General features: G+C 44.7%; 3 protein-coding genes across 5 annotated transcripts in view; 2 read left to right on the top strand and 1 right to left on the bottom strand.

Annotated features, from left to right (window-relative positions):
• The window catches only part of CRTAP (cartilage associated protein), a 35,676-nt gene extending 34,992 nt beyond the window's left edge, over positions 1-684 (bottom strand). The window contains exon 1 of one of the 2 annotated variants that reach the window (XM_034991600.1): positions 60-684. In XM_034991600.1, the coding sequence (XP_034847491.1) occupies positions 60-530 (471 nt within the window). In that variant the 5' untranslated portion in view covers positions 531-684. The remainder of the gene's footprint in view (positions 1-59) is intronic. The other variant, XM_034991591.1, reaches the window with a different exon arrangement.
• Positions 685-12,159: 11,475 nt separating this feature from the next.
• The window catches only part of GLB1 (galactosidase beta 1), an 81,439-nt gene continuing 68,400 nt past the window's right edge, over positions 12,160-25,198 (top strand). The window contains exon 1 of the mRNA XM_034991608.1: positions 12,160-12,301. Coding sequence (XP_034847499.1) covers positions 12,224-12,301 — 78 coding nt within the window. The 5' untranslated portion in view covers positions 12,160-12,223. The remainder of the gene's footprint in view (positions 12,302-25,198) is intronic.
• Positions 12,219-18,908, top strand: TMPPE (transmembrane protein with metallophosphoesterase domain). Of its 2 annotated transcripts, none has more exons than XM_034991617.1 (2): positions 12,219-12,301; positions 14,489-18,908. In XM_034991617.1, exon 2 carries the CDS (start codon positions 14,598-14,600, stop codon positions 15,939-15,941), a length of 1,344 nt encoding a protein of 447 aa, XP_034847508.1. In that variant the 5' UTR covers positions 12,219-12,301; positions 14,489-14,597; the 3' UTR covers positions 15,942-18,908. The 2 variants fall into 2 exon arrangements, with proteins under 2 accessions (XP_034847508.1, XP_034847514.1); XM_034991623.1 differs by lacking the exon at positions 12,219-12,301 and adding an exon at positions 12,491-12,596.

Genomic DNA, 25,198 nt, shown 5'->3' on the forward strand with positions numbered 1-25,198 from the left:
GGGCGGAGCCCGGGCCTGGGGGCGGAGCCCGGGCCTGGGGGCGGAGCGGGCCGACTTGCCTTGAAGTAGGCGAACTGGAGGAACTTGTAGGGCTCCCGGCGCTGGAAGTCGGCCAGCACTTCGCGGCTGGGCTGCGACTGGCGGAAGGCTGGCAGGCCCTGCTTGCAGCGCTTGAGGCAGTGCGCGCGGCGCAGCAGGCCCCCGAAGAGGCGCAGCTCGGGGTAGTGCGCGAGGCCGGCGGCGGGCTCGGGCTGGGGCACCGCGCTGCAGTTGCGGTGGCAGAAGGCCTCGCTGTCGCGTAGCAGGCGGTGCAGCCGCAGGCTGATCTCCAGGTAGCCCACGCTCTCCGCCCAGTGCTCGCCGCTGTACTGGTCCAGCGCGTGCCGGTAGGCCGACTCGAGCGGCATCAGCTCGTCCCGCGGGAAGCTGCGGAAGCTGTAGCGCTCGTACTGGGCGCGCCCGCAGCGCAGCGCACAGCCCGCGCACAGGAGCGCCAGCAGCGCCGCGGCTGCCCCGCGCCCCGGCTCCATCGCGCCCGGCGGAAGGAAGGAAGGAAAGAAGGAAGGAGGGGGACGAGAAGGCAAGGAAGGCGGAGGACTGCGCAACGCGGCGAGCCCGAGGCTTGGGAGGCGGGGACAGCAGCCTCCGGCCCGCCCCGTCCTGCCGCCCTTCCCCACCCAGCCGGGGGGCCGGGAGCGGCTGTCGGCGCAGGGACGGTGCCCTGGGGATGGCGCGCTGCCCTCTGGCTCTGCATCGTCTAACCCGGGCTCCCGGCCTCCGCTGTTCATCTGTTTGGAGCTGGCGGCCTGCAAGCCAGGCGCGGCCCTAACGCATCACAGCGCGACTTAAACTTTCTCGTCACTTAGAAGACGTGAAAACGCAGATTTCTAGGCCGTGCTCTCAGCGTTTTTGACTCAGCAAGTCTGGAGTGAGGGTCTGAGGATTTGCAGTTCTAACCAGCGCCCTGGTGAGGCTGATGCTGAGGGCCCAAGGCCCACACTTTGATAACACTGCCAACGACCTTACATTTCAATGAGAGAGGAAGAATAAATAAAATTAATAAGGATGTCAGTGGCACTTTGTAAGCTATTTATCTGATCAAGTTGAAGATGCACATACCTTGAGTCCGCGATTCCACTCTCCAGAATATGATCGAGAAACGTGTGTGTGCATCAAAAGATATGGATGGAATGTTAAAGGCAGAACTATTATTTTTCTAATTCTTTAAACTTTTTATTTTTAAATAATTTGCAGAAAAGTTGCAAGGATAGTACAAACAACTCTTATGTATCCATGATCCACATTCCAAATTGCTAATATTATGCCACATTTCCTTTCTTTAAATTTATCTATATATTTTTTTCCTGAATCATTTGCAAGCAGGTTGCATACATTAAGCCTACTTGACCCTTAATCTTTCAGTTTGTAGGTCCTAAAAACAAAATTAGACAATGATAAAATCCAGGAAATTTCATATTAATAGAATAATTTAATCTACATTCCCTATTCCAGTCTTGTCAACTGTCCTAATGTCTTTTATGGGGTTTTTTCCCCCATGGACAGAATATAGTCCAGGATTATGTATTGTATCTATTTGTCTCCACAATGTAATGGTCTGTAATCTTTTAGCTTTTCTTTTCTTCAGCTTTTCTCATTATTCCATTGACATTTTTCAAGAATACAGGCCAAAACAACAACGTGAGCTGCTAAACAACTATTAGAATGGCCAAAATCCAAAATACCGACAATACCAAATGCTAACGAGATGTGGAGCAGCAGGAACTCTCGTCCATTGCTGTGAGAATGCAAAATGGCACAGCCACTTTGGAAGACAGTCTGGCAGTTTCTTACCAAACTGAACATACTCTTACCACACCATCCAGCAATCAATCGCACTTGTTAGTGTTTACTGAAATGAGTGAAAAATTTATGTCCACACAAAGACCTGCACACAAATGTTGACAGCAGCTTTATTCATAACCACCAAGACTTGGAAGCAAACAAGATGTCCTTCAATAAGTGAATGGATAAAGAAACTGTATAATTTATCCAGACAATGGAACATTATTCAGCATTAACAGCTATCCTGCCACAAACAGACATGGAGGAAATGTAAATGCATTTTACTAAGTGAAAGAAGCCAATATGAAAAGGCTACATACTGTATGATTCCAACTGTATGACCTTCTGGAAAAGGCAAAACTATGAAGGCGGGCGGTGAAAGGATCAGTGGTTGCTGGGCACTGGGGGGACACAGGGATCAATAGGCACAGCACAGACAATTTTTAGGGCAGTGAAACTATAATGGTGGATAAGTGTCATCATACAATTGTCAAAACCCATGCAATGTGCAACACCAAGAGTGAGCCCTAATGTGAGCTGTGGACTTTGGGTGATGACGTGTTAACGTAGCTTCACTGATGATGACAAATGTACCACTCTGGTGCAGAATTTTGATATTGGGGAAGGCTGTGCATGTGTGGAGGCAGGGGTGTTGGGGGAGGTCATCAAAAAGACATGACTGCCTATCAACCTGTGCGTTGAACACGGAAGGTGACTCACCCGCTCCCTTGTCTTTGGAATGTGGGTTCCCCATGCCTTTCCTGCTCCCAGAAGCTACTCCAGGGACACAGCCTTGAGATAGTGATGTGGTGTTGAGAACACCTGCACACTATACTTGACTAAGGCCTCTTTATGAACTTAAGATGTGGCGGGCAGGTGCGGGGATCCGATGCTGATGCTGTCGCCCAAGACAAGCCTTTGTATGTAAGTTCCTTTTGCTATTAAAACTGCCATCCACCAGCCTGGAGTGGCCTGCCTCTTTCTTCCATCTCTCCCTGCCCCCTCCCTTTACATTCAGTGTCAGATTTCACCCAGGAAGCTCCCCAGAGGGTTGTGAACCAAGGGGGCTGGGCAGTATATGGAAAATCTCTGTACCTTCTACTCAATCTTGCTACAAATCTAAAACTGCTCTAACAAATAAAGTATTTTTTTAAAAAATTTTTTAATAAAGTATTTTTAAAAGTCTATTTATTCATTGGTGTTTCTCTGATCTTTCCTCATGATTAGATACATATTAAGTGCTTTTGACTTGAACACCACGGAAGTAATATTGCATCCTTCTCACGTGTCACATGGGAGGAACACAATGTCTGCCTTTATCAGCGATGTTAATTTTGATTACTTTGCTAGGGTTGCGTCCATTTTCTCCACTTCATTCTTTTTTATAAGTAATACGTGTTTTGGGCAAGATAAAACAGCTAGCAGGAAGCAGAAATAACCTATCCAATAAGCAGAAGAGTAGATTTTTTTTTAAAAGTATGTGCACATAGAAGAACATTTTACAGCAGGAGAAAAATGAAAGAATCCCAGCCACACATAACAACAGTTCAATCTAAACAATCTTAAATAAACAAACACAGAGTGATTGTATTTGTCTAGAATTTAAAAATATGCTGAAGTACACAAAATATTCTTTAGGAATGCAAACAATATGGTCTGGTTCATACAAACACACAGGGTAAAACCATAATGAGAAAGGAACCGTAAACCAAAACTTTGGAAAGTGGCTTCCTGTAAGGTGGAAGGAAGGGCATGGAATTGGGAGAGAGTCCATGGGGATGAGGGGGTGGGAATGACCATGAGGATGCCCACTGCATCATTTTTTTATGCTGTATATTTTTTTAAGATATTATTTTATAGTTACTTGTTATTTGAAAAAAACTTTTTGAACTATCCCTTCTGAATGGAGGGAAGGAGGCTGTGGAGAGAGCTGAGCTGGGAGTGGAGTGTGCCTGGTCCCCTGGGGCCTGCCACTCCCATTAAGTCCAAGGAAGCTGTGACCTTTGCTGAAACATCGTTTGGTCCTGGTTGGTCACAACTGAGGAGTCATTTCTCATTACCCTTGGCCAAGCCCTTCCAGGTCCGGCAGCTCTATGCCACTTCCAGGCCACTCTGCTTTGATAGTGGGGTTTGGGAAATCTTTGGGAGCTGCTTGGATCCCAGGCAACCTCCACATATTGCAAGCCAACCTGCCAGCCCCACAAAAGGTAACTCTAGGGGAGGAGACATGAAGGGTATGAAAGACTGTAAGAAGGCCACCAGGGCTTGAATATGAAGAGTGAGGTAAGGGAGTATGGGACAGCAAAGATGTGATGTGTTGCCTTTGAGGAGTGAGGTTGTGGATGTGCAGGTGGAGGTGGGGAGAACAATTGCTTCCCATAATAATTCAACACAACCTGTAGAAGGAAGTGAAACCAGACACTGTCTTGTGTGGCTGACTCCTGTTTATGGGGCTGTTGAGCCTCAAGAGAGCTAGGTCTAACAGTGTCTCCTCATTATAGGGGCTAGTGTTCCCCCATGGGACTTTAATGACAAATTCTCTTTTGTATCATCAATTTATTCATTCTTTCAAAGCTCTGTTCAGCATCCACCTTATAGCAGGTCCTGCCCTTGGTGCTGGAATGCAAAGTTGAATCAAACATACTTCCTTGACCATGAGGGACTGCAAGTTGAGTAGAGATAAGACATCATTGTTTTTTATTTGTTACGTAAACCTATAGTGAACTATTGTGTGTCAGGTACATATTAGAGAAAAGATTATCAAATTTTTCCTCAGAGAACTCAAAGTCTGGAGAAGACAGGGAAGTAAGCCTTCAATGACCCTCCCATTAGAGCTGAATTGGAGACATGGACAGAGTCCTGTGTGGGCCCCAAAGACGGCTGGGTAACCATCTTAAACTGTTCCAGCTGCTACAACAAAAATGCCACAGAATGGGTGGCTTATAAATGCAGGAATTGATTCCTCACAGTTCTAGGGGCTAAGAAGTCCAAGATTAAGGTGCTAGCAGATTTGGTTCTGGTGAGAGCCCACTTTCTGATTCATGGATAGCCGTCTTATCACTGTGTCCTCACATGGTGCAAGGGGCCAGGGAGCTCCCTGAAGTCTCTTCTATAAGGGCATGAATCACATTCATGAGAGTCCTGTTCTCATGATCTAATCATGCAAACGACCCCCAAAGACTCCACCTTCCAATACCCTCACATGGTGGATTAGCTTCTGACACAGGACTTTGGGGGTGGGGACACCAACATTCAGTCGATGGCAGTAACCTAGTCTGAAGCAGGCAGCCTAGGGCTCAGGGGACAGGTGATTAGTGGTGGTGTCACTGAGATGGGTTTGATACAGCAATTATATAGATTGTGATCACATTACCACTGATAGTCTCTGACCTAGGAGTCACAAAATGAAGTATCTCATGGGGATGTTCAGTTATGTCAAAAGTGAAGTGGACCAGATGGATGGAGATTGTCGCCTACTAGAGGGGCCAACCCTGCCTAAAGAAGGTCCCAATGCATATCTCTGACCACTGTTACCCTGAAGGGGCCAAGGATCTGGTGTCATGAGACCTTCTGATCTTTGAAGAGAAACTGGAAATCCAGATTACATAAATCCCCCTGATTAAATGTTGACAACTCTAGCAATTACACAGAATGTGAGACACTGATGGACCAACATGGTCGTTGTCAGAACAAATAGGCATTCTGGCCACAGCTGGTTGCAACCTTCAATGAGCTAGCAAATGACTCTGATCTTTCAGAGAAGTGAGTCACAGTCACAGATGTGGCTGAGAAGACAGAGATGGTGGGCTGACTACAAGCCCCTAAAGAAGAAACAGCAAGTCTAGACCAAACATGAGAGGGAAAGAAACACTCCCGAAAAGTGCAGCTGAGACATCCTGGGGAGGCAGATGCTGTTGACAATAGGGTGACAGAAAGAAGATAGGAGAACAAAGTGTCTAAAACAAAGTCATCAATTTTTCTCCCCGAAGTCAGGTCTCACTTGGGACATTTTGTTTCTAGACATCTCAAACTCCTCAAAGGGAGACAAGGGACATGGGGACATGGGGACAAGGATATCCTAACCCTTAGGACTGCCATATGGTGTGATCCAGTTCCTGATACACAGTTGCTGACTTTTATTGGAACTGTGGACAAACTGTTGGTCAATTATTTCACAATTTTATCTTTTTATCGTTTCATAACCATACCCATCAGTTGATTGCACAACCTAACCCCAGGATACAAGTCTCAGGACTTTCTATGTCAGAAAACTTAAAGACATGAGAAAGATAAGGATTTGCTACACAGCAGAACTACCCACGTCTGTAGGCTAGAGACTTTATTTTTCTATTTTTAAATAGCTTTGTATTTTGACATAAGAATTCCTGGATGCCCTATTCCTAATTCATCAATAGTTAATATTTTGCCTTATTTGTTCCATAATGTGCTGTCTCATCATAGACATGTAATCTATGTGTACACTATGTATAATATATAATTATATATATGTAAATAGATACATACTATTATTACCATTTGAGAGTAAGTTATACCCCTTTACCCCTAAATGTTTCAGTGTATTTCCTAAGAACATAGCCACAGTATCATTACCAAAATTAGGTATTTTATTATTGATACAATATTATTTTTTAATCCATAGTCTATATTCAACTTTCGTTAATTGTCCCAATAACGTCTTGTTTAGCTATTTTCCCTCTCTGGTCTGAGATCATGCATTGTATTTAGGTGTCATGTCTTTTTAGCGGAGGCTTTGTTTTTTTCCTTGCCTTTAACATATATCATTTAATACTCCTAAAAGCTATTCCAAATTACAAGTATTCTAATAGAATTTTCTAAGTACTAGAAAAGTAAAGTTTGTTAACTTTTTATGCTGAAATACAGGTCAGAACTGACATAAGGACTTGAAATTTGCTGAATAGCAAAGCTTTGTTAAGACCATCAGGGGAACTAGGTTGGTCAAAGGGGTTGAGATTCATTCTCCTGGGCACAAAGCCCTGTTAGCATAGAAAAATAGGATTTTCATCTGTTTTATTGGGCCACACATCTCTCTCTCCTTCATTGTTCTTAGGCTACAGATGAGGCCTCTGTGCTTCTCAAAGTACCTTTGGTGAAGGATCAGTTTTGTTTCTGTGGTTATCAGTGCTTTTCCCCATATTTCAAGGACTGATCCTGCTGTAAAAATACAATAAAAGTAAATAACTAGGAAAGGAAATAAAAACAGACTTACAAAATTCACATCTTCTTTTTGCATGATTTGATTCACCTGACAAACTTTCTCAAATTGCTACAAGTTTCTAAAGACCTACTCTGAATTTCTGAACCTATTTCACGCCACTGGTACTCGGACCACACTGAGTATCACTGGTCTATATTAAAGCATGCACCATATTTCTATTTTAAACATTTTATTTATTTATTTGTGAGAGAAAGAGCGAGCACAAGCAGGGGGGCCGAGGGAGAAGCAGGCTCTCTGCTGAGTGAGGAGCCCAATGCAGGACTCGATCCCAGGACCCTGAGATCATGACCTGAGCCAAAGGCGGATGCTTAACTGACTGAGCCACTCAGACGTCCCTATAGTTTTTTTTTTTTAAGATTTTATTTATATATTTGAGAGAGTGAGAGAAAGAGAGACAAAGACAGAAAGAGACGAAGAGCATGAGCAGGGGGGAGGGGCAGAGGGACAGAGAGAAGCAGACTCCCCGCTGAGCAGGGAGCCCGATGAGGGACTCAATCCAGGACCCTGGGATCATGACCTGAGCCAAAGGCAGATGCTTAACTGACTGAGCCACCCAGGCGTCCCTAGCATGCACCATATTTAATTGTGTATGTGAACATCTTTCTCACTGGACAGGAGTCCCTATCCCTAGAGGGCAACAGACTTCTCGTGGTCATTTCATATCCCCCACAACCCGGAGCAGGAGGCTTTATATCCCAGCAAACTCTATGTGCACACTTGAACAGGAACTAAAAAATATAGCCAGAAGCCCAGCTTTGTAAAAATAACTCATGTTCTAAAGTCAGGCAATATGACTTTAGAGCCTCCATTACCGTCTAGCTCTGTGGCGAGTCATTTAACTCCTCCGTGCCTCAGTTTCCTCTTCCGTGAAATGTGGGTAACAACATGCAACTTGGATTGTGAGGCAGAAGTGACACTGACTGCTGATAAAGCAGTCAGCTCTACTACAACACAAAGGCAAGTACTCAAATCTCAGAAACAAACTGCAATCCATACTCCCTGGGCAAGCTTTTACTGTAAAGTGCCAGATAAAACACCTTGTAGGTTTCGTGGGCCTTAAGGGCTCCGTTTGGATGACTCCCCTCTGCCGGTATGCAAAAGCAGTTATACACAAAACGTGGAGGATGGGAAGTGGCTGTGTTCGAATACAGTTTTACTTGTGGACACCGACACTGGAATCTCATACTGTTTTCGAATGTCACAAAATATCATTCTTCTTTTGATTTTTTCCCCCCAACCATTTAAAAATACAAACATAATTCTTAACAAACAGGCCATACAAAAATAGGCAGCAGGCCAGATCTGAGCAGCTGGCCTTTGTCAACCCCTGTGCCTCAATTCAGTTAAGAATGCCTGCTGTATATTATCACCTTGGGCCTATAAGCTGGGAAAGTGGGAAAAACTGAATCTGCCATGTGCTAAGGATTTTTTTTTTAAAAATTTTAACTTCATTTTGCAATAACTCAGACTTAGAAAAAAGTTGAAAAAACAATACAAAGAATTCCTTGTTTGAGTCCCCAAATGTCAACATTTTATCATATTTGCTTTATTGTTCCACGTGTATGTATATACTCATTTTTCCTGAACTGTTTGAGAGTTGCAAAGGTGATGCCCTTTTGTTTCCTAAAAACAAAGACATCCTCTTATATAACCACAGTGTGAGTATCCAAATCAATAAATTAATACAAAACTATTATTTAATCTTCAGACTTTGTACCCTTATCGAACTCAAGAAATTAACTTACAGGCCTAATTCTGACTTCATCAACTGTCCTACTAACACTCTGTATGTGCCAAATGTCTTGTAGTCATCACCTCTGCTAACTTCCCCAACTACCCTGTGAGTTTGATATTATTTTACCAATGAAGTAAAATGATTTACCAATTTACCAGTGAAGAATGGTACTATTTTACCAATGAAGGAACTGAAGCTCAGAGAAGTTAAGTAACTTGCCCACAGTCACACAGATACTAAGTGGCATAGTTGGAATTTTAATTCAGGTGTGTCAGCTTCCAAAGCCCTTGCTTTTCAGTACTGGACCCAGGTTGCAGGGTTTGAAAAGGACTTCACCATACAAGGAGAAGCAGTCGGTGTTTCAGGCATGAGAAGAACCTGAGAAGGGAGAGCCAGTGACTATTTCTCAGTTTCTCAAGGAAATGCCCAGTGGGAAAAGAGAAAGGCATGAACAAATGGAATTTTAGCTATTTTGTTACACAATACAAAAGGTTTTTGAAACATTTTTAAAAGTAAAATATAACTTTTTAACTTATTTTAAAAATAGATACAGAAGTGGGCACCTGGGTGGCTCGGTTGGGCGACTGCCTTCGGCTCAGGTCATGATCCTGGAGTCCCTGGATTGAGTCCCGCATCGGGCTCCCTGCTCGGCGGGGAGTCTGCTTCTCCCTCTGACCCTCCCCTGTCTCATGTACTCGCTCTCTCTCATTCTCTCTCTCTCAGATAAATAAATAAAATCTTAAAAAAAAAAAAATAGATACAGAAAGTGACACAAAACAAATACATGACTTAATGAGTTATATTATGGAGAAAAACCCTTGTAACCACCCTTCAGTTCAAGAAACAAAACTCTCTTGCCTCCCAGCCCCCAAAAGCCCCTGCGTGGCCTGGGTCCCAATCTCAGCTCCTCACCCCCCTAAGTAACCACTATTCTTGACTTCTATAGTCATTTCTCCTGGCGTTTAAAAACCAAATTGAGGTTTTTTTAAGGATCCACAAGTTGTACAAACTAGTGTTAAAGAAAAAATTATTCTGACACTTGTTAAAATGGTAAGGAAGACTTCCTTCAAGATGTAATGTGGGGTAGCTGGTTGGCTCAGTAAGTGAAGCGTCTGCCTTGGCTCAGGTCATGATCTCTGGGTCTTGGGATCCGTGATGGAACCACGTGTCAGGCTCCCTGTTCAGTGGGGAATCTGCTTCTCCTTCTGCCCCTCCCCTCACTCGCGCGCTCTCTCTCTCATAAATAAATAAAACCTTAAAAAAAAAAAGATGTTGTAATAGGGGAGAGAGATAGGTTTCAATTCTTTCTTTCTATTTTTTAGGTTTCAATTCTAAGTAGAGCAAAAACAAAGACAGCTGGGGATTTATAGCTTACCAGCAGAGTGAGGGGGTTGTGGGTAGAAAATTACAACAGGGGATATCAGAAAATTCTTGCTAAGGGCAGGTCAAAGACTTAGAAGTCAAAGTCAGGGGATGAGGAACTTGATCGGGTATCAAGAGTCAGGGAATTTTCCCTAAACTGACTAAGCAGGATTCTTTGCTAAGACAAGGCAATGCAGGCCTGGCAAGGACAGGAGGAGCCTAACTAAAGTTTAGTTCAGGAGGGAATCTGTTAATAGCATAATTTAACCTTACATTTTATTTTTCAAAATAAGGAGTTAGCAAAATATAATATTTAAAAGAATTTTGTGCTGTCAATTATAACTAACAAAGCTGGAAAGAATTAAATATATGTATATATTTAAAAGTTTTATATATATACATACACACATATATAGAGAAATGCAAACTAGAACAACCTTATGATCCAGCAACTGCACTACTAGGTATTCACTCAAGAATACATGAGCACTGATTCAAAGGGATACATGCACCCCTATGTTTATAAGTGCATTATTTACAATGGCCAAGATATGGAAACAGCCCAAGTGTCCATCGATTGATAGATAAAGAAGATGTGGTGTATATATATAATGGAATATTATTCAGCCATAATAAATAAAGAATGAAATCTTGCCATTTGCAACAACATGGATAGAGCTAGAGAGTACAGTGCTAAGCAAAATAAGTCAGTCAGAAAGACAAATACCGTATGATTTCACTCATATGTGGAATTTAAGAAACAAAACAAACAAGCAAAGGGAAAAAAATAAGAGAGACAAAGCAAGAAACAGACTCTTAATTCTAGAGAACAATTTGATGGTTACCAGAGCAGAGGGGGTGCGGGGGTAGGTTAACTAGGTGATGGGGAGTAGGAGCTCACTCGTAGTGATGAGCACAGGGTGATGTATGGAAGTGTTGAATCACTATACTGTACACCCAAACTAATATAACACTATGTTAACTAACTGGAATTAAAATTAAAACTTTAAATAAATAAATAAACGGAAGGAAAGAAAATAGAAGCGATTTCCCTCTGAAACTCAGTTTCCATTAAAGGTGAGACTCTTGCAGTGTCAGTGAAGGGAAGTGGGATTTTCAGAGCTCCTGGGGAACCAGCCGGGAAAAGATTCTGTTAACTGAGGCTGCAGAGACTTTTTCTTTCCAAGTGTAAAAAGATATAATGCTATTTCACACCCATTTGACAGATTCCCTGCATTGCAAGGATGCTGGGAGACTCATGTGCAAAATTGAAAGGTGGGAGGTGTTGCTTCTCTTACCTCTCAAAACCCAACCATGAAGTAGAAATTCTGCAAATCCGGGTGCTTTGCGGGTTGGTATTCAAATTTTGTCACGGTTGAACCATACCTCTAAAACTAGTAACCTAGCACAGTGGTTCTCAAATTCTCACTGGAATAACCTGGAACATTTGTAAAAATGCAGATTTCTGTACCCCGTTCCTAGAGTTTCTGATTGAGCGTTTCTGGGTGACGCCCTGGAACTTTCATTTCCGACAAATACCAGGTATACAGTTGGTCCAGGGGCCACACTTTGCGGACCCCTGGATTAGTCTTGCGGAGAGCCCCGGACGCAGGGCTAGCATTCTATCTCCTCCGCTTAGGTGTATCTGGTCTCAACTTCCCCTTCTGTCCTCTCAAGGCAAGGGAGCAAGGAGACCCTTGTTAAAGTCCAGCCCCGGGGCGCGTTATCAAGCTGCTGACAGTCAGGCCTCCTGATTGCCTGTCCAAAGGGTCCCTCCCCGCGGCAGCTGCCAGCAAAATCCAGATGACACTATCCCGGAGTCACGCGACCGCCCGCGGCCCCCGGGTTCGCCCAGGCCCCTCCCTGCCCCCGCCCACGGCTCCGCGGTCGCGGGGCGGAGCGAGGGGCGGAGCAGGCGTGGGGCCGGTAGCAGGGCCGGTAAGGGGCGGTGCCAGGCCACGGGTCCTCAGTCAAGTGACGCGGAGCGGCTGGCCCGCGCGCAGACTGCGGAGCGGAGAGGCTGGAGAATGGACTTGCGGGGGGTGGTTCGCATTCTCTCTCTACTGCTGGTGCCGCTGCTGCTGGGTTCTGCGCGCGGCTTGCGCGTAAGTCCACAGGACCCCGCGCGGGGGCACACTGATAGGGGGCAGGCTGGCGGGGGACCGGGCGGGGGCTGCGGCCTCCCGGGGGCCCTGCAGGGCGTGGGCCTGGGACCCCGGAGCGCGCCCCGGCAGGCAGGCAGCTGGAGGAGCGCAGGCAGTGGACCGGCCCTCCCGTCGGGGGCGGGCCGGGCGGGGCGCGCGTCCTTCCCGGTAAGCTCTGTCGCTCGCGTGCTCAGCCCCGATCGCCCCTTTCGCTCGGATCCACTTCCCCGTTGGTGCAAGGACGGGGCGAGATAAGGTGCGCCCAAACCTTTCCAGCTTTGCAGTTTTCCGGGAGGGGGATTCCAAGGAGCGCTCGGCATTGGAGGGCGCCTTGGTCTGTGGCTTGAGGCGCCCTCCCTTGACCAGTTCGGGTGGTGCGGAGCGCTCCGGAAGGAGAAAAATGGGGTCAGATGAGGCCCCCGCGATGGGAACGTTGGATTGATTCCTTCGAGGTGTTCTCTTTTCAGACATCTCGTCCCCTTCTCGCCACTCTTTGATGCCTACTTTTTTGGCTTGGATTTTCCCGATCTTCAGGGTTTGGCGGTGCAGGCCAAGGGTGGGCAAGAGATAGGCTGCAGGTGGCAGCCAGCGTTGCTGGAGGGGGGTCCGGCGGAGCAAGTAGGTGAGGTGGTGGGGGAGTGCAAAATTGGCGGGAGGACAGTCTCAGTTAACTAGTCAGAGCTAAAGCATGGGCCCGACGGGCCTCCAGACCGCTGCCTGGGGAGGTCAGCATAACAGTCGTGGACAGATGCGGGGGGGCAGTAATTGAAATGGGCACCTGCCCCTCTGCATGTTTAGCGAACCGACTGTGGTTCCCCCAAAGTTTGGGTGGGCTGATGCTAGGGCGTGTTTTCAGTAGAAGGAGGGGAAATTTGGGCCCGTTTACTTGTAAATTGCATCCCTTGATAAAAGGCTTTCAGCGAGTGCTTAGAGAAAAGTCATGGATTTATCTAGAATCAAAGTTGAAAATTTTAAGTAGTTGAAAAACAGCTGCTGAAAATAGCTTAATTTGGGGTTCTAGGGAAAGGTCATCTCAAATTGAGTGTTTGCTAACTTCTGTCTGCCTCCGTTTCTGGTTTCCCTGCCCCATTTTGTGTGTGTGTGTGTGTGTGCGCGCGCGCACGCGTCCTCGGGGTGAGAGCTACCCAGCTGTGAGAACCACTGGCCAGGGTGGAGTTGGGGAACTGTTGCAGGGAACAGTGGCAGAGAAAATGGGGGGTGGTGGCAGGTCCAATATCTGGGAGGGTTGTGGGAGGAGAGAGATCAGGGTTTATGAATGGGGAGCTGGTGGGAAGGGCAGCCCCCTGGAAAACGGTTGTGCAGCATCATCCAGCAGGGGGGTGCCCAGAGCCTACGCAGGGAGGCCGGCTTCACCCCAGGAATTCTTATGTCAGGTGTCTAGGTGTCCTTCCTGGGCCCAGAGCTTCGGAAAGATACCAGCAAACTAGATTTCCACGATTTCCTTGTTTACACGTATATAGAACAGCGGTTCTCACACTTTAACTGTCCTAGAAATTAAAATAGAAAAATTTTAAATATTTATTATTTTATTTAAGAAATAATAAATCATTATATGTTAACAAACTATATCTTTTGAAAAATAACAGTATTTCTCCCCAAACTTGAGGGGGAAGAGTGGCACTGTTTTACATTTTTGCAAACCTCTTTCGCACCTGTCCTAATAGATGATAGCCGGGAACAGTCAGTCTTGCCACATCACATGTCACTGAGCCTCTGGAAAACCCCACTCTACGCTCATGAGAGAATGAGAGTGCAAAAGACAGTTATAGCTTAGTATTATTATGAACATAATTTTGAGTAAATGTACCTCCTGAAAGGGTCTCCCCGGACCACACTTTGAGAACCGCTAATTTAGAATAACGTTTTTCTTATTATAAAAAAAAAGTTCATATGCTCTGTGGAAAAACTTTTTTAAACATTCAGAAAACTATCAGTAGGAAAACGAAAACTGCCCACCACGTGACAATCCACTCTGTTTGTATTTTAATAATAAAGTGTAGCAACTGACTGGCATTTGAGTGGCTTGGATTCAAGGAGGGTTGGGTAGATATGAGTGGCCTTCAGGTTTTGAATGGGGACAAGGAAGCTCTAATATCCCACAAAGCTGACGCCGGTTCCTGGTTGCAGGCGGAGCTGACCTGGAAACCTCTGCTTGGCCACTGTCCTTTCTAAGGAACTCGCCTTCCTGAGCCCGCCCGCACAGAACTGGCAGGGGACCCTTTTAGGAGCAGAGAACATGGCGATCTTCAGGCAGCTGTCCCTGGGTGCAAAGGCTGCCCTGGCTGCCGGCACTGTCTTCGTGTCCATGATTGTGTCCCGCTCCTATCTGGCGGGGAGCCTCGAGCTCAGGGCCTGGCGTTGGCTGTTGCGCCTGCAGCTCGCCCTGTTTGCCAATTCGCTCATGCTCATTGGCTCCCTCTACATCTGGCGTAGCACAGTCAGCAACCTCAGCCACTCCCCAGCCGCAGAGTCCACCTGTTTTCAGCTTTGGAAGATGGCTGTTGTGGCATTTCTGGCCCTGGCCCATTCCAGTTTCTTCACCATGCTCTTTTTAGTGGCCGAGGAGCCCTATCTCTTCTCCGTGGCGGCCTACTCCTGCCTTGGGGCATACATCATCATGCTCTTCTTCCTGTGTACCCTCAGTGGCATGGAGCAGGCCTCCCAGCTCTTGGCCTGGCGCGGTGGTCGGGCCGTGGGCAGCCTTGACAAGACAAGGAAGCTGGCCGTCAGGCCGGCCCTGGCAGTGGCAGTGACCGCCGTGCTCAGCGTGCTTGGGCTGCTGAACGCCGCCCAGCCCCCAGCTGTGAAAACCGTGGAGGTGCCCATCCAGCAGCTGCCTCCCTCGATGGACAGCCTCAAGATTGTGCTCCTCTCAGACATTCACTTGGGCCCCACGGTGGGCAGGACCAAGATGGAGATGTTCGTGAGGATGGTGAACATGCTGGAACCAGACGTCACAGTGATCGTGGGTGACCTCTGTGACGCCGAAGCCTCCATCCTCCGCACAGCTGTGGCTCCTTTGGGCCAGCTGCACTCACGCCTCGGCACCTACTTCGTCACGGGGAATCACGAATACTACACGTCGGACGTCAGCAACTGGTTTGCGCTGCTGGGATCCCTGAACGTCAAGCCCCTTCACAATGAGAACGTGAAGATTTCCGCCGCGGGGGCCCAGCACGGGGGTGGAGAGGAGGAGGACTGGATCTGCTTGGCTGGGGTGGACGATATCGAAGCAGACATCCTGCACTACTCCGGCCACGGCATGGATCTCGTCAAGGCCCTGGGGGGCTGCAGCCCAGACCACACCACCATCTTGCTAGCTCACCAGCCACTGGCTGCCAAGAGAGCCCTGCAGGCTCGGCCAGATATTAACCTGATTCTTTCTGGGCACACGCATGCTGGGCAAATCTTCCCCTTGAACGTGGCAGCCTATCTCTTGAACCCCTTCTTTGCTGGCCTCTACCAAGTGGCCCAGACTACGTTTGTATATGTCAGCCCAGGCACAGCCTACTATGGGATACCCATGAGGTTGGGTAGCAGGGCGGAGATTACGGAGCTCATCCTGCAGCGGGCTCCCTGAACCGGGCCCTGCCTCGTACGCCTCTTCAGCGCCCTTGCCCTTCACCAGCCATCCCTCCTTAGAGCGGGTTGCCTGCTTTGCCCCCTTCAGCCTCTCCTGCCCAGCCCTGCCAATACACGCTTGGTCTCAGGCCTGGCTTGAACAGTGATTTGTGCTGGGGCTGCCTGGCAAGTCCAGGCTGGTTCACTCTGTAGATGGCCAGTTATTTTTATATGTATCTGTGAGGCCACTCAAGTCACATATGTAAGAACGAGCATCTGTTTTCCAGGTGATGTGGAGTAAGCTCTCTTCCTCTGCAAAGCTCACAAGGCTGAACTGAAACATGGGGTTGCTTGAAAGGATACCTCTAGAAAGCAGAACAGAGGAACACTGGCGTTTTTAAACCCTCTTTAGGACTTAGGCAGTTCCCAGGATCATTGATCCAGAGCTTTCTGGGGAAGGGGCAGTGTTGCTAGGTGATCTGGGAGGACAGGCAAGAAGGAAGCCACTCTGGCTGCTGGAGAGGAATGTTTCCTTTTCCCTCGTGGTTCTGTCAGAGTCACCTTTATTGAGGGCATCAGGCAAACCCGCGGGGGCACAGGGCTCGGGCTGTTCTGGGCCTCCAGTGCTGCTATTTTATTGCCCATACTCCTGGGCCTTGGGGATTGGGGGTGGGGGTGGGGGGTTGGAAAGAAACATGAGCACAGTGGTAGGCATTGGTAATAGTACTGCTGCTTAGGAATTCAGAGGGGATTTGCCTCCCGGGTCTCCTTTTATTGAACACTTGGGTGAAGTAATTAGGGATAAGCTGCTTTTTCCTCCTCGAAGGTGAGCAAACGGAGGCAGAGAGAAGCAGGATGCTGGCAACATGACAGGTTATGTAGGGGACCCTTGGCCGGAAGCCAGGTCTTCTGCCTCCCTGTCCACGGTCCGATGCTTAAGGAGCAGGCACTGTGACAAGTGAGGGCAGGACTCAAGCACATGCAACTGTGTAAAGAGAATGAACAAGGCTCTAGAACCTGATGGTCTCTCAGGGCTGGAAGGGAGTTGGCTTGTTTCAGCGTAGGATGTCTGTAATGTTGGAAGAAGAGTCAAGAAAGTGGACTCCCCCCACCACCCAGGTTTGGGTGTGTGTTTTGTGAGAAACAGGTTCACCCTCTACCAGGGTAAGTTGAGGTTTCATGGGGAAGTGGCAGGACTTTGTGCTCTGGCAGGGCAGCGAGACCTTCCTTCCCTCCCTCCCCCTGGGCCCTGGCTGTGGAATGCCAGGACTGTCTTCCCTGCTGGGTGACTTCCACGCCAACACCTTCCTCTCCATCCCTCACCCCGTCCTGACCCCATCAGCATTGTCCTAGGGCTCTGGCCATAGAACCATAGCGCCATGCTGCTGGGCTCTGGACCCTCTGGAGTGACCCCACCCTGCTGGCCAAGCCTCTTGTGCCAGAGGCAAGAGACCCTTCAGCCCTGAGGTAGCAGTCAATAAGCTCTCCTGTTGGAAAAGGCCTCACTGAGAAGCCTGGGGACCTCGGCTCAGCATTGACTTATTTGTAATTGGGAGTCTTTCTCCAACGGGGAACAAAAACACCACTCTGCCTGGAGAAGCTCGCCCTGCTGCTCATTGGTCAGGCAGCATCTGGCAAATGACTTGCCCTCACTGAGCCTCAGTTTCCCTCACCCTAAAATGAGGATAATTCTCTCTACCTCAAGATTGTTTTGTGGGGCTGGTATTAAGACGTGAAGTAAGGTACACGTGGCCCATGTTGGTGGTGGTAATATTTAAACATCACATGGGGCACGCTAGGGAGCTGTGTTGGGCACAGGTGCCCAGAGAATTTATGGAGTGGCCAAACCTGGGGAGTGTGAGTGGGTAGCATGCTGCCTGTGGCCAGGGTCCGGTGATCTGTCAAAGCAGCAACTGCTGGGGGTCCGCTTCCCTTGGCCTGTGCACACTGGGCCTGGCCGCAGGGAGTTTCTTCATTTTCCTCCTGTCTTCCTGGTGTATAACAGAATCCTAGGCCATCGTGGAGACCCCCTTTCTTGTTTGCAGGAAGTCGAGATACTGACAGCGAGCCTTCCAGGCAAATTTAAAATCTGTCTTTGAGTTGAGATGTCAGTGGTTTCCTTATTTTGTATCCCCTTGTGCTCAATCGTCCTTGCAGCCAGGAGTATTTGGAGAACAAACTTACTCAGAACTGAGGAAGGGACCCTGCCCTTTCTTTGAATACATCTTGCAGATGGTGGGATTACAGAGAGGTGAAGTGCTTCACCCGGGGCTGCCGCCCAGCTCCCATAGTACGCTCCTCGCTGGCCACCCTCCCGGCCTCAGGGTGACTGCTCTTCCAAACCCTCTCCGTTCCGTGGGACCTGACCCCATTTTCTGGATCATTCCAGTTGACTTTCTTGTTCCCTTTTGTTTAGATCTCACCAGGCTCTGCTAGTTGATGCCATTTGTCGTCCAGCCTTAAGTGCAGCTGCTGGTGGTTGACTTGCCTACCTTTTTGGATCTTTTTTCATCAGTGTTCTGAGCTTCATGAAATTAGCTTCCTTCCTTATTTTTTATCTTGCATCTTTGTCTCTTCTTTCTCCTGAAGGCTGTCATTTTGCGGTCTTGTGTACCCTTCATCCTTGTTCTGAAGTCCTTGCTTGACTGATTTCTTTCTACTCCTGGAAGTAAGACAGGGCCATCCTGTGTGTCTCAGGAATACTGAGCAGCAACTTCCCGTGCGTGGTTTATATCCCATGATGAGGTGCAATTGTTCCCAGCAGAAATCCGTCCATTACTGTGCAGAAGTGGCTCTGGCAGGCTGCTCTCCACGTACCCTTCGCACCTGTTCCCTGTTCCCCACTCACTTACCTTCTTTGTTTTGTTCGTTTATGGCTGGGGGAGGTGGTGAGGAACATTTACTTGAAGCTTGAAAATTCTTCCAATTTCCTTTCTGTTTCTTTCTTTCTTTTTTTTAATTTGTTAAACACAAGTTAAAATGAAATGTAATGCTTTTTAAAAATTAACAATAGGGCGCCTGGGTGGCTCAGTCGTTAAGCATCTGCCTTCGGCTCAGGTCATGATCCCAGGGTCCTGGGATCAAGCCCCACATCGGGCTCCCTGCACTGCGGGGAAGCCTGCTTCTCCCTCTCCTACTCCCCCTCCCTGCTTGTGTTCCCTCTCTCGCTATGTCTCTCTCTGTGAGATAAATAAATAAAATCTTTAAAAAAATAAAATAAAAATAAAAAATAAATAAAAATTAACAATAGCATGTGAAATATACTGTTGTTATAAAATCTCAATAAATTAATGCTGTGTCATCCTTTCCAAACATCCAGCCATCCTTTTCTCACCCTTATTTTATTTTGTTTTAAACTTTTTATTGTGAAAAAGTAAAAATATTCACAAAGCAGAGAGAATAGTATACTGAATCCCCAGGTTCATCATGCAGCTTCAGTAATTATGACTATTTCACTGTACTTTCTCATGTACCACTGCCTGGTACTCTTTTTTCTTTTGTGGCTGGAATATGTTAAAGCAAATCTTAGAAAACATAACTTCAGAGGCGCCTGGGTGGCTCAGTCAGTTGAGCATCAGATTCTTGATTTCAGCTCAGGTCATGATCTCAGGGTCCTGAGATCGAGCCCCATGTCAGGCTCTGCGCTCATACTTGAGATTCTCTCTCCCTCTCCTTCTGCCCCTCCCCCCCCCATGCTCACTCTCTCTTTCTCTCTCTCTTTCAAATAAATAAATAAATCTTTCTTTAAAAAAGGAAAACATAACTTCACCCAAATGTACTTTTTAATAAAGCACATCCATGTCATTGTATCCAATAAAGGTAATTCTTTAACATCATTTAATACCTAGTTAGGAGATCTGGCGCTGGAAGCCAGGTCTTCTACCTCTTAATAAAAGTGTGTTTTTCTGCTGTTTCAGGGTTAAGTAGTTGTATCTGAGTACGGGATTAAATGAAAGTAACTGTGTAGAGAATTCATGTTCTGTTTCTCCTGATTACATCAATTGTCTTTTTATTGTGATAAAAAACGTAGTGTAAAACTGATCATCTTAATGATTTTTAGGTGTGCAATTCAATAGTGTTAAGTATATTTACGTTGTCATGAACCCCACCCATTAAACAATAACTCCCCCCCCCCCCCCACCAGCTGGCAACCACCATTCTACTTTCTGTTTCTATGAATTTGACTGCTCTGGGTACTTCATATAAGTGGAATCAAACATTATTTGTCTTTTTGCGACTAGCTTATTTCACTTTGCATCACATCCTCGATGTTCAACCATGTTGTAATATGCGACAAGACTTCCTTTTTAAGACTAATGTTCCATTGTCTGTATAGCCTACATTTTGTTCCATTCATCCATCAGTGGACATTTGGGGTGTTTCCACCTATTGTCTATTGTGAATAGTGCTGCTACGAATATGGGTGTGTATATATCTCTTCAAGGCCCTGATTTCTATTCTTTTGGGTACATACACAGAAATGGGATTGTTGGAGCGTATGTTAGTTCCATTTTTCCTTTTTTGCAGAACCGCCTCACTATTTTCCATACCAGTTGCACCATTTTACACTCCCATCAGTGCATAAGAGCTCCAGTTTCTCTACATTCCCACCAAAACTTTTTTTTTTTTGATAATGTGGTTTTGATTTGCATTTCTCTGATGATTAGTGATATTGAGCATCTTTTCCTATGCTTATTAGCTATTAGTCTATCATCTTTGGAGAAATGTCCATTCAGGTCTTTTGCCTATTTTAAAAATCAGGTTATTTGATTTTTGTTGTTACCGAGTTATAGGAGGTCTTTATATATTCTGGATATTAACCCCTTACCAGATATATGATTTGCAAATATTTTCTCTCATTCCAAAATTGACTTTTCACTCTATTGATTGTGTCCCTTGATGTGCAAAAGTTTTTAAGTTTGATGTCTTATTTGTCTGTTTTCATTTTTTTGCCTGTGCTTTGCTGTCATATCCAAAAAAAAAAAAAGACTAAGTTCAGTGTTAAAGCTTTTCCCCTTTGTTTCCTTCTAAGAGTTTTATAGTATTGGGTCTTATGTTTAGGTCTTTGATCCATTTTGAGTTACTTTTTATATATGGTGTAAGGTAAGGGTCCAGCTTTATTCTTTTGCATGTGGATATCCAGTTTTCCCAACATCATTTCTTGAGGAGACTCTCCATTCCCTGTTGAGTTGTCCGAGAGTCCTTGTTGAAGACCATTTGAGCATAAATATGAGGGTTTATCTCTGGCCTCTCTACTATATTCCATTGGTCTATTTGTCTGTTTTTGTTTTTGTTTTTAAAGATTTTATTTATTTATTTGAGAGAGAGAGAAAGAGCATGAGCAGGGTTGGGGAAGGGCAGAGGAAGAGGGAGAAGCAGACTCCTTGCTGAGCACGGAGCCCAACACAGGGCTCAGTCCCAGGACTCGAGATCATGACCTGAGCCAAATGCAGATGCTTAACTGACTGAGCCACCTAGGCACCCCTATTTGTCTGTTTTTATACCAGTACTGCACTGTTTTGATTACTGTAGCTTTGTAATATTTTTGGAATCAGGAAGTGTGAGTCTTCCAACTTTGTTCTTTTTCAAAATTGTTTGGGCTACTTGGGGTTCCTTGAAATTCCATATGAATTTCTCTATTTCTGCAAAAAAATGCAGTGGAGTGTTGATAGAGATTGCATTGAATCTATAGGTCACACTGGGTAGAATGGATATCTTAATACTCAGTCTTCTAATCTATGAACACAGGATCTCTTTCCATTTATCTCTTTCAGCAGTGTTTTGTAGTTTTCAGTGTATGAGTCTCACCTCCTTGGTTAGGTTTATTAAGCGTTTTATTCTTTTTGATGCTATTGTAAATGCAGCTGATTTTTATTTGTTGATTTTGTATTCTGCAGTTTTGCTGAATTTGTTTATTAGTCATAACAATTTTTTTTTTTTTGTATATGGAATCTTTTCTTTTTCTTGCCTTGTTGCTCTGGCTAAGACTTCCAATACTCCGTTGAATAGAAGTGGTAAGAGCAGGCATTCTTGCCTTGTTTCTGATCATAGAGGAAAAGCTTGTGGTCTTTCATCATTGAATATGATGTTAACTGGACTTTCATATATGGCCTTTTTTATGTTGAGGTAATTTCCTTCTACTCCTAGTTTGTTGAGTGTTTTGTCATTGAAATGGTGTTGAATCTTGTCAAATCTGTCTCTGCCTCAATTAAGATGATCATGTGTTTTTTGTCCTTTATTCTGTTAACATGGTGTATTACATTGATTGATTTTCATATGTTGAACCATACTTGTGTTACAGGAATAAATCTCACTTGGTCATGTGGTGCAGTCCCTTTAATGTGTTGTTGAATTCAGTTTGCTGGTACTTTGTTGAGGATATTTGCATCAATATTTATCAGAAATATTGGTCTCTAGTTTTCTTGTTATGTCTTGTCTTGCTTAGGTATTAAGGTAGTGTTAGCCTTATAGAATGAGTTTAGAAGCCTTTCTCCTCTTTGATTTTTGGAAAGGTTTCAAGAAAATTGGTGTTAATTCTTCTTTAAATGTTTGGTAGAATTCTCTAGTGAAGCCATCTGGTCCTGGGTTTTTCTTTGTGATTTTCAGTTACTGATGCAATTTTCTTTCCAGTTATTGGTCTCCTCGGATTTTCTGTTTCTTCGTGATTCAGTCTTGGTAGGTTGTATGTTTCTAGGAATTTTTTCATTTGCTCTAGATTACCCAATTTGTTGGCATACACTTGTTCATAGTAGTATCTTATAATCTTGTTTATTTCTGTGGCATCAGTTGTAATATTTCCTCTTTCATTTCTGATTTTAGTTGAGTCTTCTCTCTTTCTTAGTTCATCTAGCTAAAGATTTGTTGATTTTGTTGATCTTTAAAAAAAAAAAAAACTCAGTTTCATTGATTTTTTTCCTTATTTTTGTTTGTTTGTTTGTTTGTTCTGTCTTTCATTTATCTCTGCTCTGATTTTTATTATTTCCTTCTTTCTGCTAGCTTTGGGTTTAGTTTGTTCTTTGGTTTCTTTTTCTTTTTTTTTTTTTTTAAGATTTTATTCATTTGACAGAGAGAGACACAGCAAGAGAGGGAACACAAGCAGGGGGAGTGGGAGAGGGAGAAGCAGGCTTGCCGCTGAGCAGGGAGCCCAGTGTGGGACTCGATCCCAGGACCCTGGGACCATGGCCTGAGCCAAAGGCAGACGCTTAATGACTGAACCACCCAGGTATCCTATTCTTTGGTTACTTGAAGAATTATGTCTCTTTATAGTTCTTTTGTTTGAATCAGGACTTAAAATAAGACCCATATACTGTATATGATATATTTCTTAAATCTAACTCCATAAAACATCCTCCCCTTTTTATGTCATTTATTTGTTTAAGTTATCTGGATATTATCTTAGTATTTCCTACATTTTGGAATTGTGGTGATTAATGTGTTGTACTATCCCTCATATTGTCTGTGAACTGGTAGAGCTAGAGATCTATAAAAGTTGCAGTTAGAGGCTGGATAGATTCAGGTTCAACTTTTTTTCTTTTTTGGGCAGGATGACTTCATTGCTTTCAGTGAAACCCATTGGTCCAGTGTTGTCAACTTGATCCCTCCACTGGAAAGTTCCTCATCATCTTTTGATCTAATGTTTCAGCAGTCATTGATGACTATTGCCTGACTATTCCACTAGGGATTCCAAAGTTGTGATTTTTTTTTTTTTAAAGTTTGCTACACTCATTATAGAATTTAGTGAGCCAGAGTACTAAGAAGGCTTTCCAGGAATAGTTGATTACTTAACTTTTATATATTCAGGAGACAATGGAAACTTCTTTTATCTCTGTTCTGAATTCTGAAAGAGTTTTTGGAGCACTCAGAAATATAATCCTGCCATCAGCCCCCAAAATGGTGATTTTTAATTTCATCATCTGTGGTTCTAAAAAGAACTCTCCTCATCAGTTGGTTACTCTGAAAAAGGCTGTAACAGAGGTAAGAGAGATGCTAGACTCTTCCCCTTTATTCATCAATTGTCAGAATAAAGAGTTGATGCCCCAGCAAACTCCAAGGATGTTCAATAATCTCTTCTTTGCGGTGGGAGGGAATATCATGAATTTGGCTGTTTTCATAGATCTGATGTGTTTCAGTCCATTGAAGTGATAAATCTTTTTTTTTTTTAGATTTATTTATTTGAGAAATAGAAAGAGAGAGAGAACAGAGGGAGAGGGAGAGGGAGAAGGAGAAGCAGACACCCCAGTGAGCAGGGAGCCTGATGCCAGGCTTGATCCAAGGACCCTGAGATCATGACCTGAACTGAAGGCAGACGCTTAACTGACTGAGCCACCCAGGCACCCCTGAGTGATAAATCTTTTGCTGCTCAAAATCTCCCACCTTTGGCCAGTTGGAGCGAAATTGCTTCTGTATCATACCGTAATGGTTTTTGATAGTTTTAGGCTTATTTTGTATGTATTCTGTCCTAGACTTGGACTAAGTAATTTCTTGAAGGAGCTCTGGTTCCTTTGAGTGGGAAATATTTAAAGGCCATAATTTAAGTGCTAGAGGAGCTAAGTGTTACTAGCTAGTGTCGTTTCTAAGCTGTTTCAGTGGCTGTTGCTAGGAAATAAATATTTTTTAGAAAGAAAAAAATTATAAGTTATATTAGTATTTCCAATTTAAATGGCAAATTATGAGCTTTTTAAAAAACAAGCTTTATTTTTTAGAGCAGTTTTAGTTTCACAGCAAAATTGAATGGAAGGTACAGATTTCTCGCAGAACCCAGATTACAGGGTTTTTACTTAACTTTCTCAGATTTTATGTTTGTTTCTGTTTTACACTGAAAATTTTGGTTCCTAACAGCCAATGTAATTACTTATTTACTTTATCCTACTTAACATATATTATGGATTCAAAATAGCAATGAAATATGATTGCTAGGATGAAATCTACTGGATGCAGTTTTGTTTGTTCATTTGTTTTACCTGAATGCAGTTTAAGATATATTTTTATCCTTAGGCTAAATACCATCAAAATACTATTTCAAATTCACTTGAAATGATTCTTTTCTCTGTGGAAAGAAAGTTAGGTCTGATTTTAACTTTCAAGAACTGTTTTATAATTTTAAAACTTATTTTTATTTTTTTAAGGCTATGTTCTTACTTTTCTCTGAGCTGAGGAGGCAGAATTAAATCTGTAACTGCCTGTGAGTCCTGGAGGATTGGGAGCTGGTCCCAAGCTGTGTTCATTTCTCCTCCATTCTGCCATTTTCCTCCCGCTTCTGTTGTAATTTATGCTCCG

Source organism: Mirounga leonina, unplaced genomic scaffold (assembly GCF_011800145.1).
Source record: "Mirounga leonina isolate KUSES-001 unplaced genomic scaffold, KU_Mleo_1.0 Mir_115, whole genome shotgun sequence".
NCBI classification, from domain to species: domain Eukaryota; kingdom Metazoa; phylum Chordata; class Mammalia; order Carnivora; family Phocidae; genus Mirounga; species Mirounga leonina.

Excerpts from the sequence above, each read along its gene's own strand:
- TMPPE (XM_034991617.1), top strand. The coding sequence starts at position 14,598 with ATGGCGATCTTCAGGCAGCTGTCCCTGGGTGCAAAGGCTGCCCTGGCT.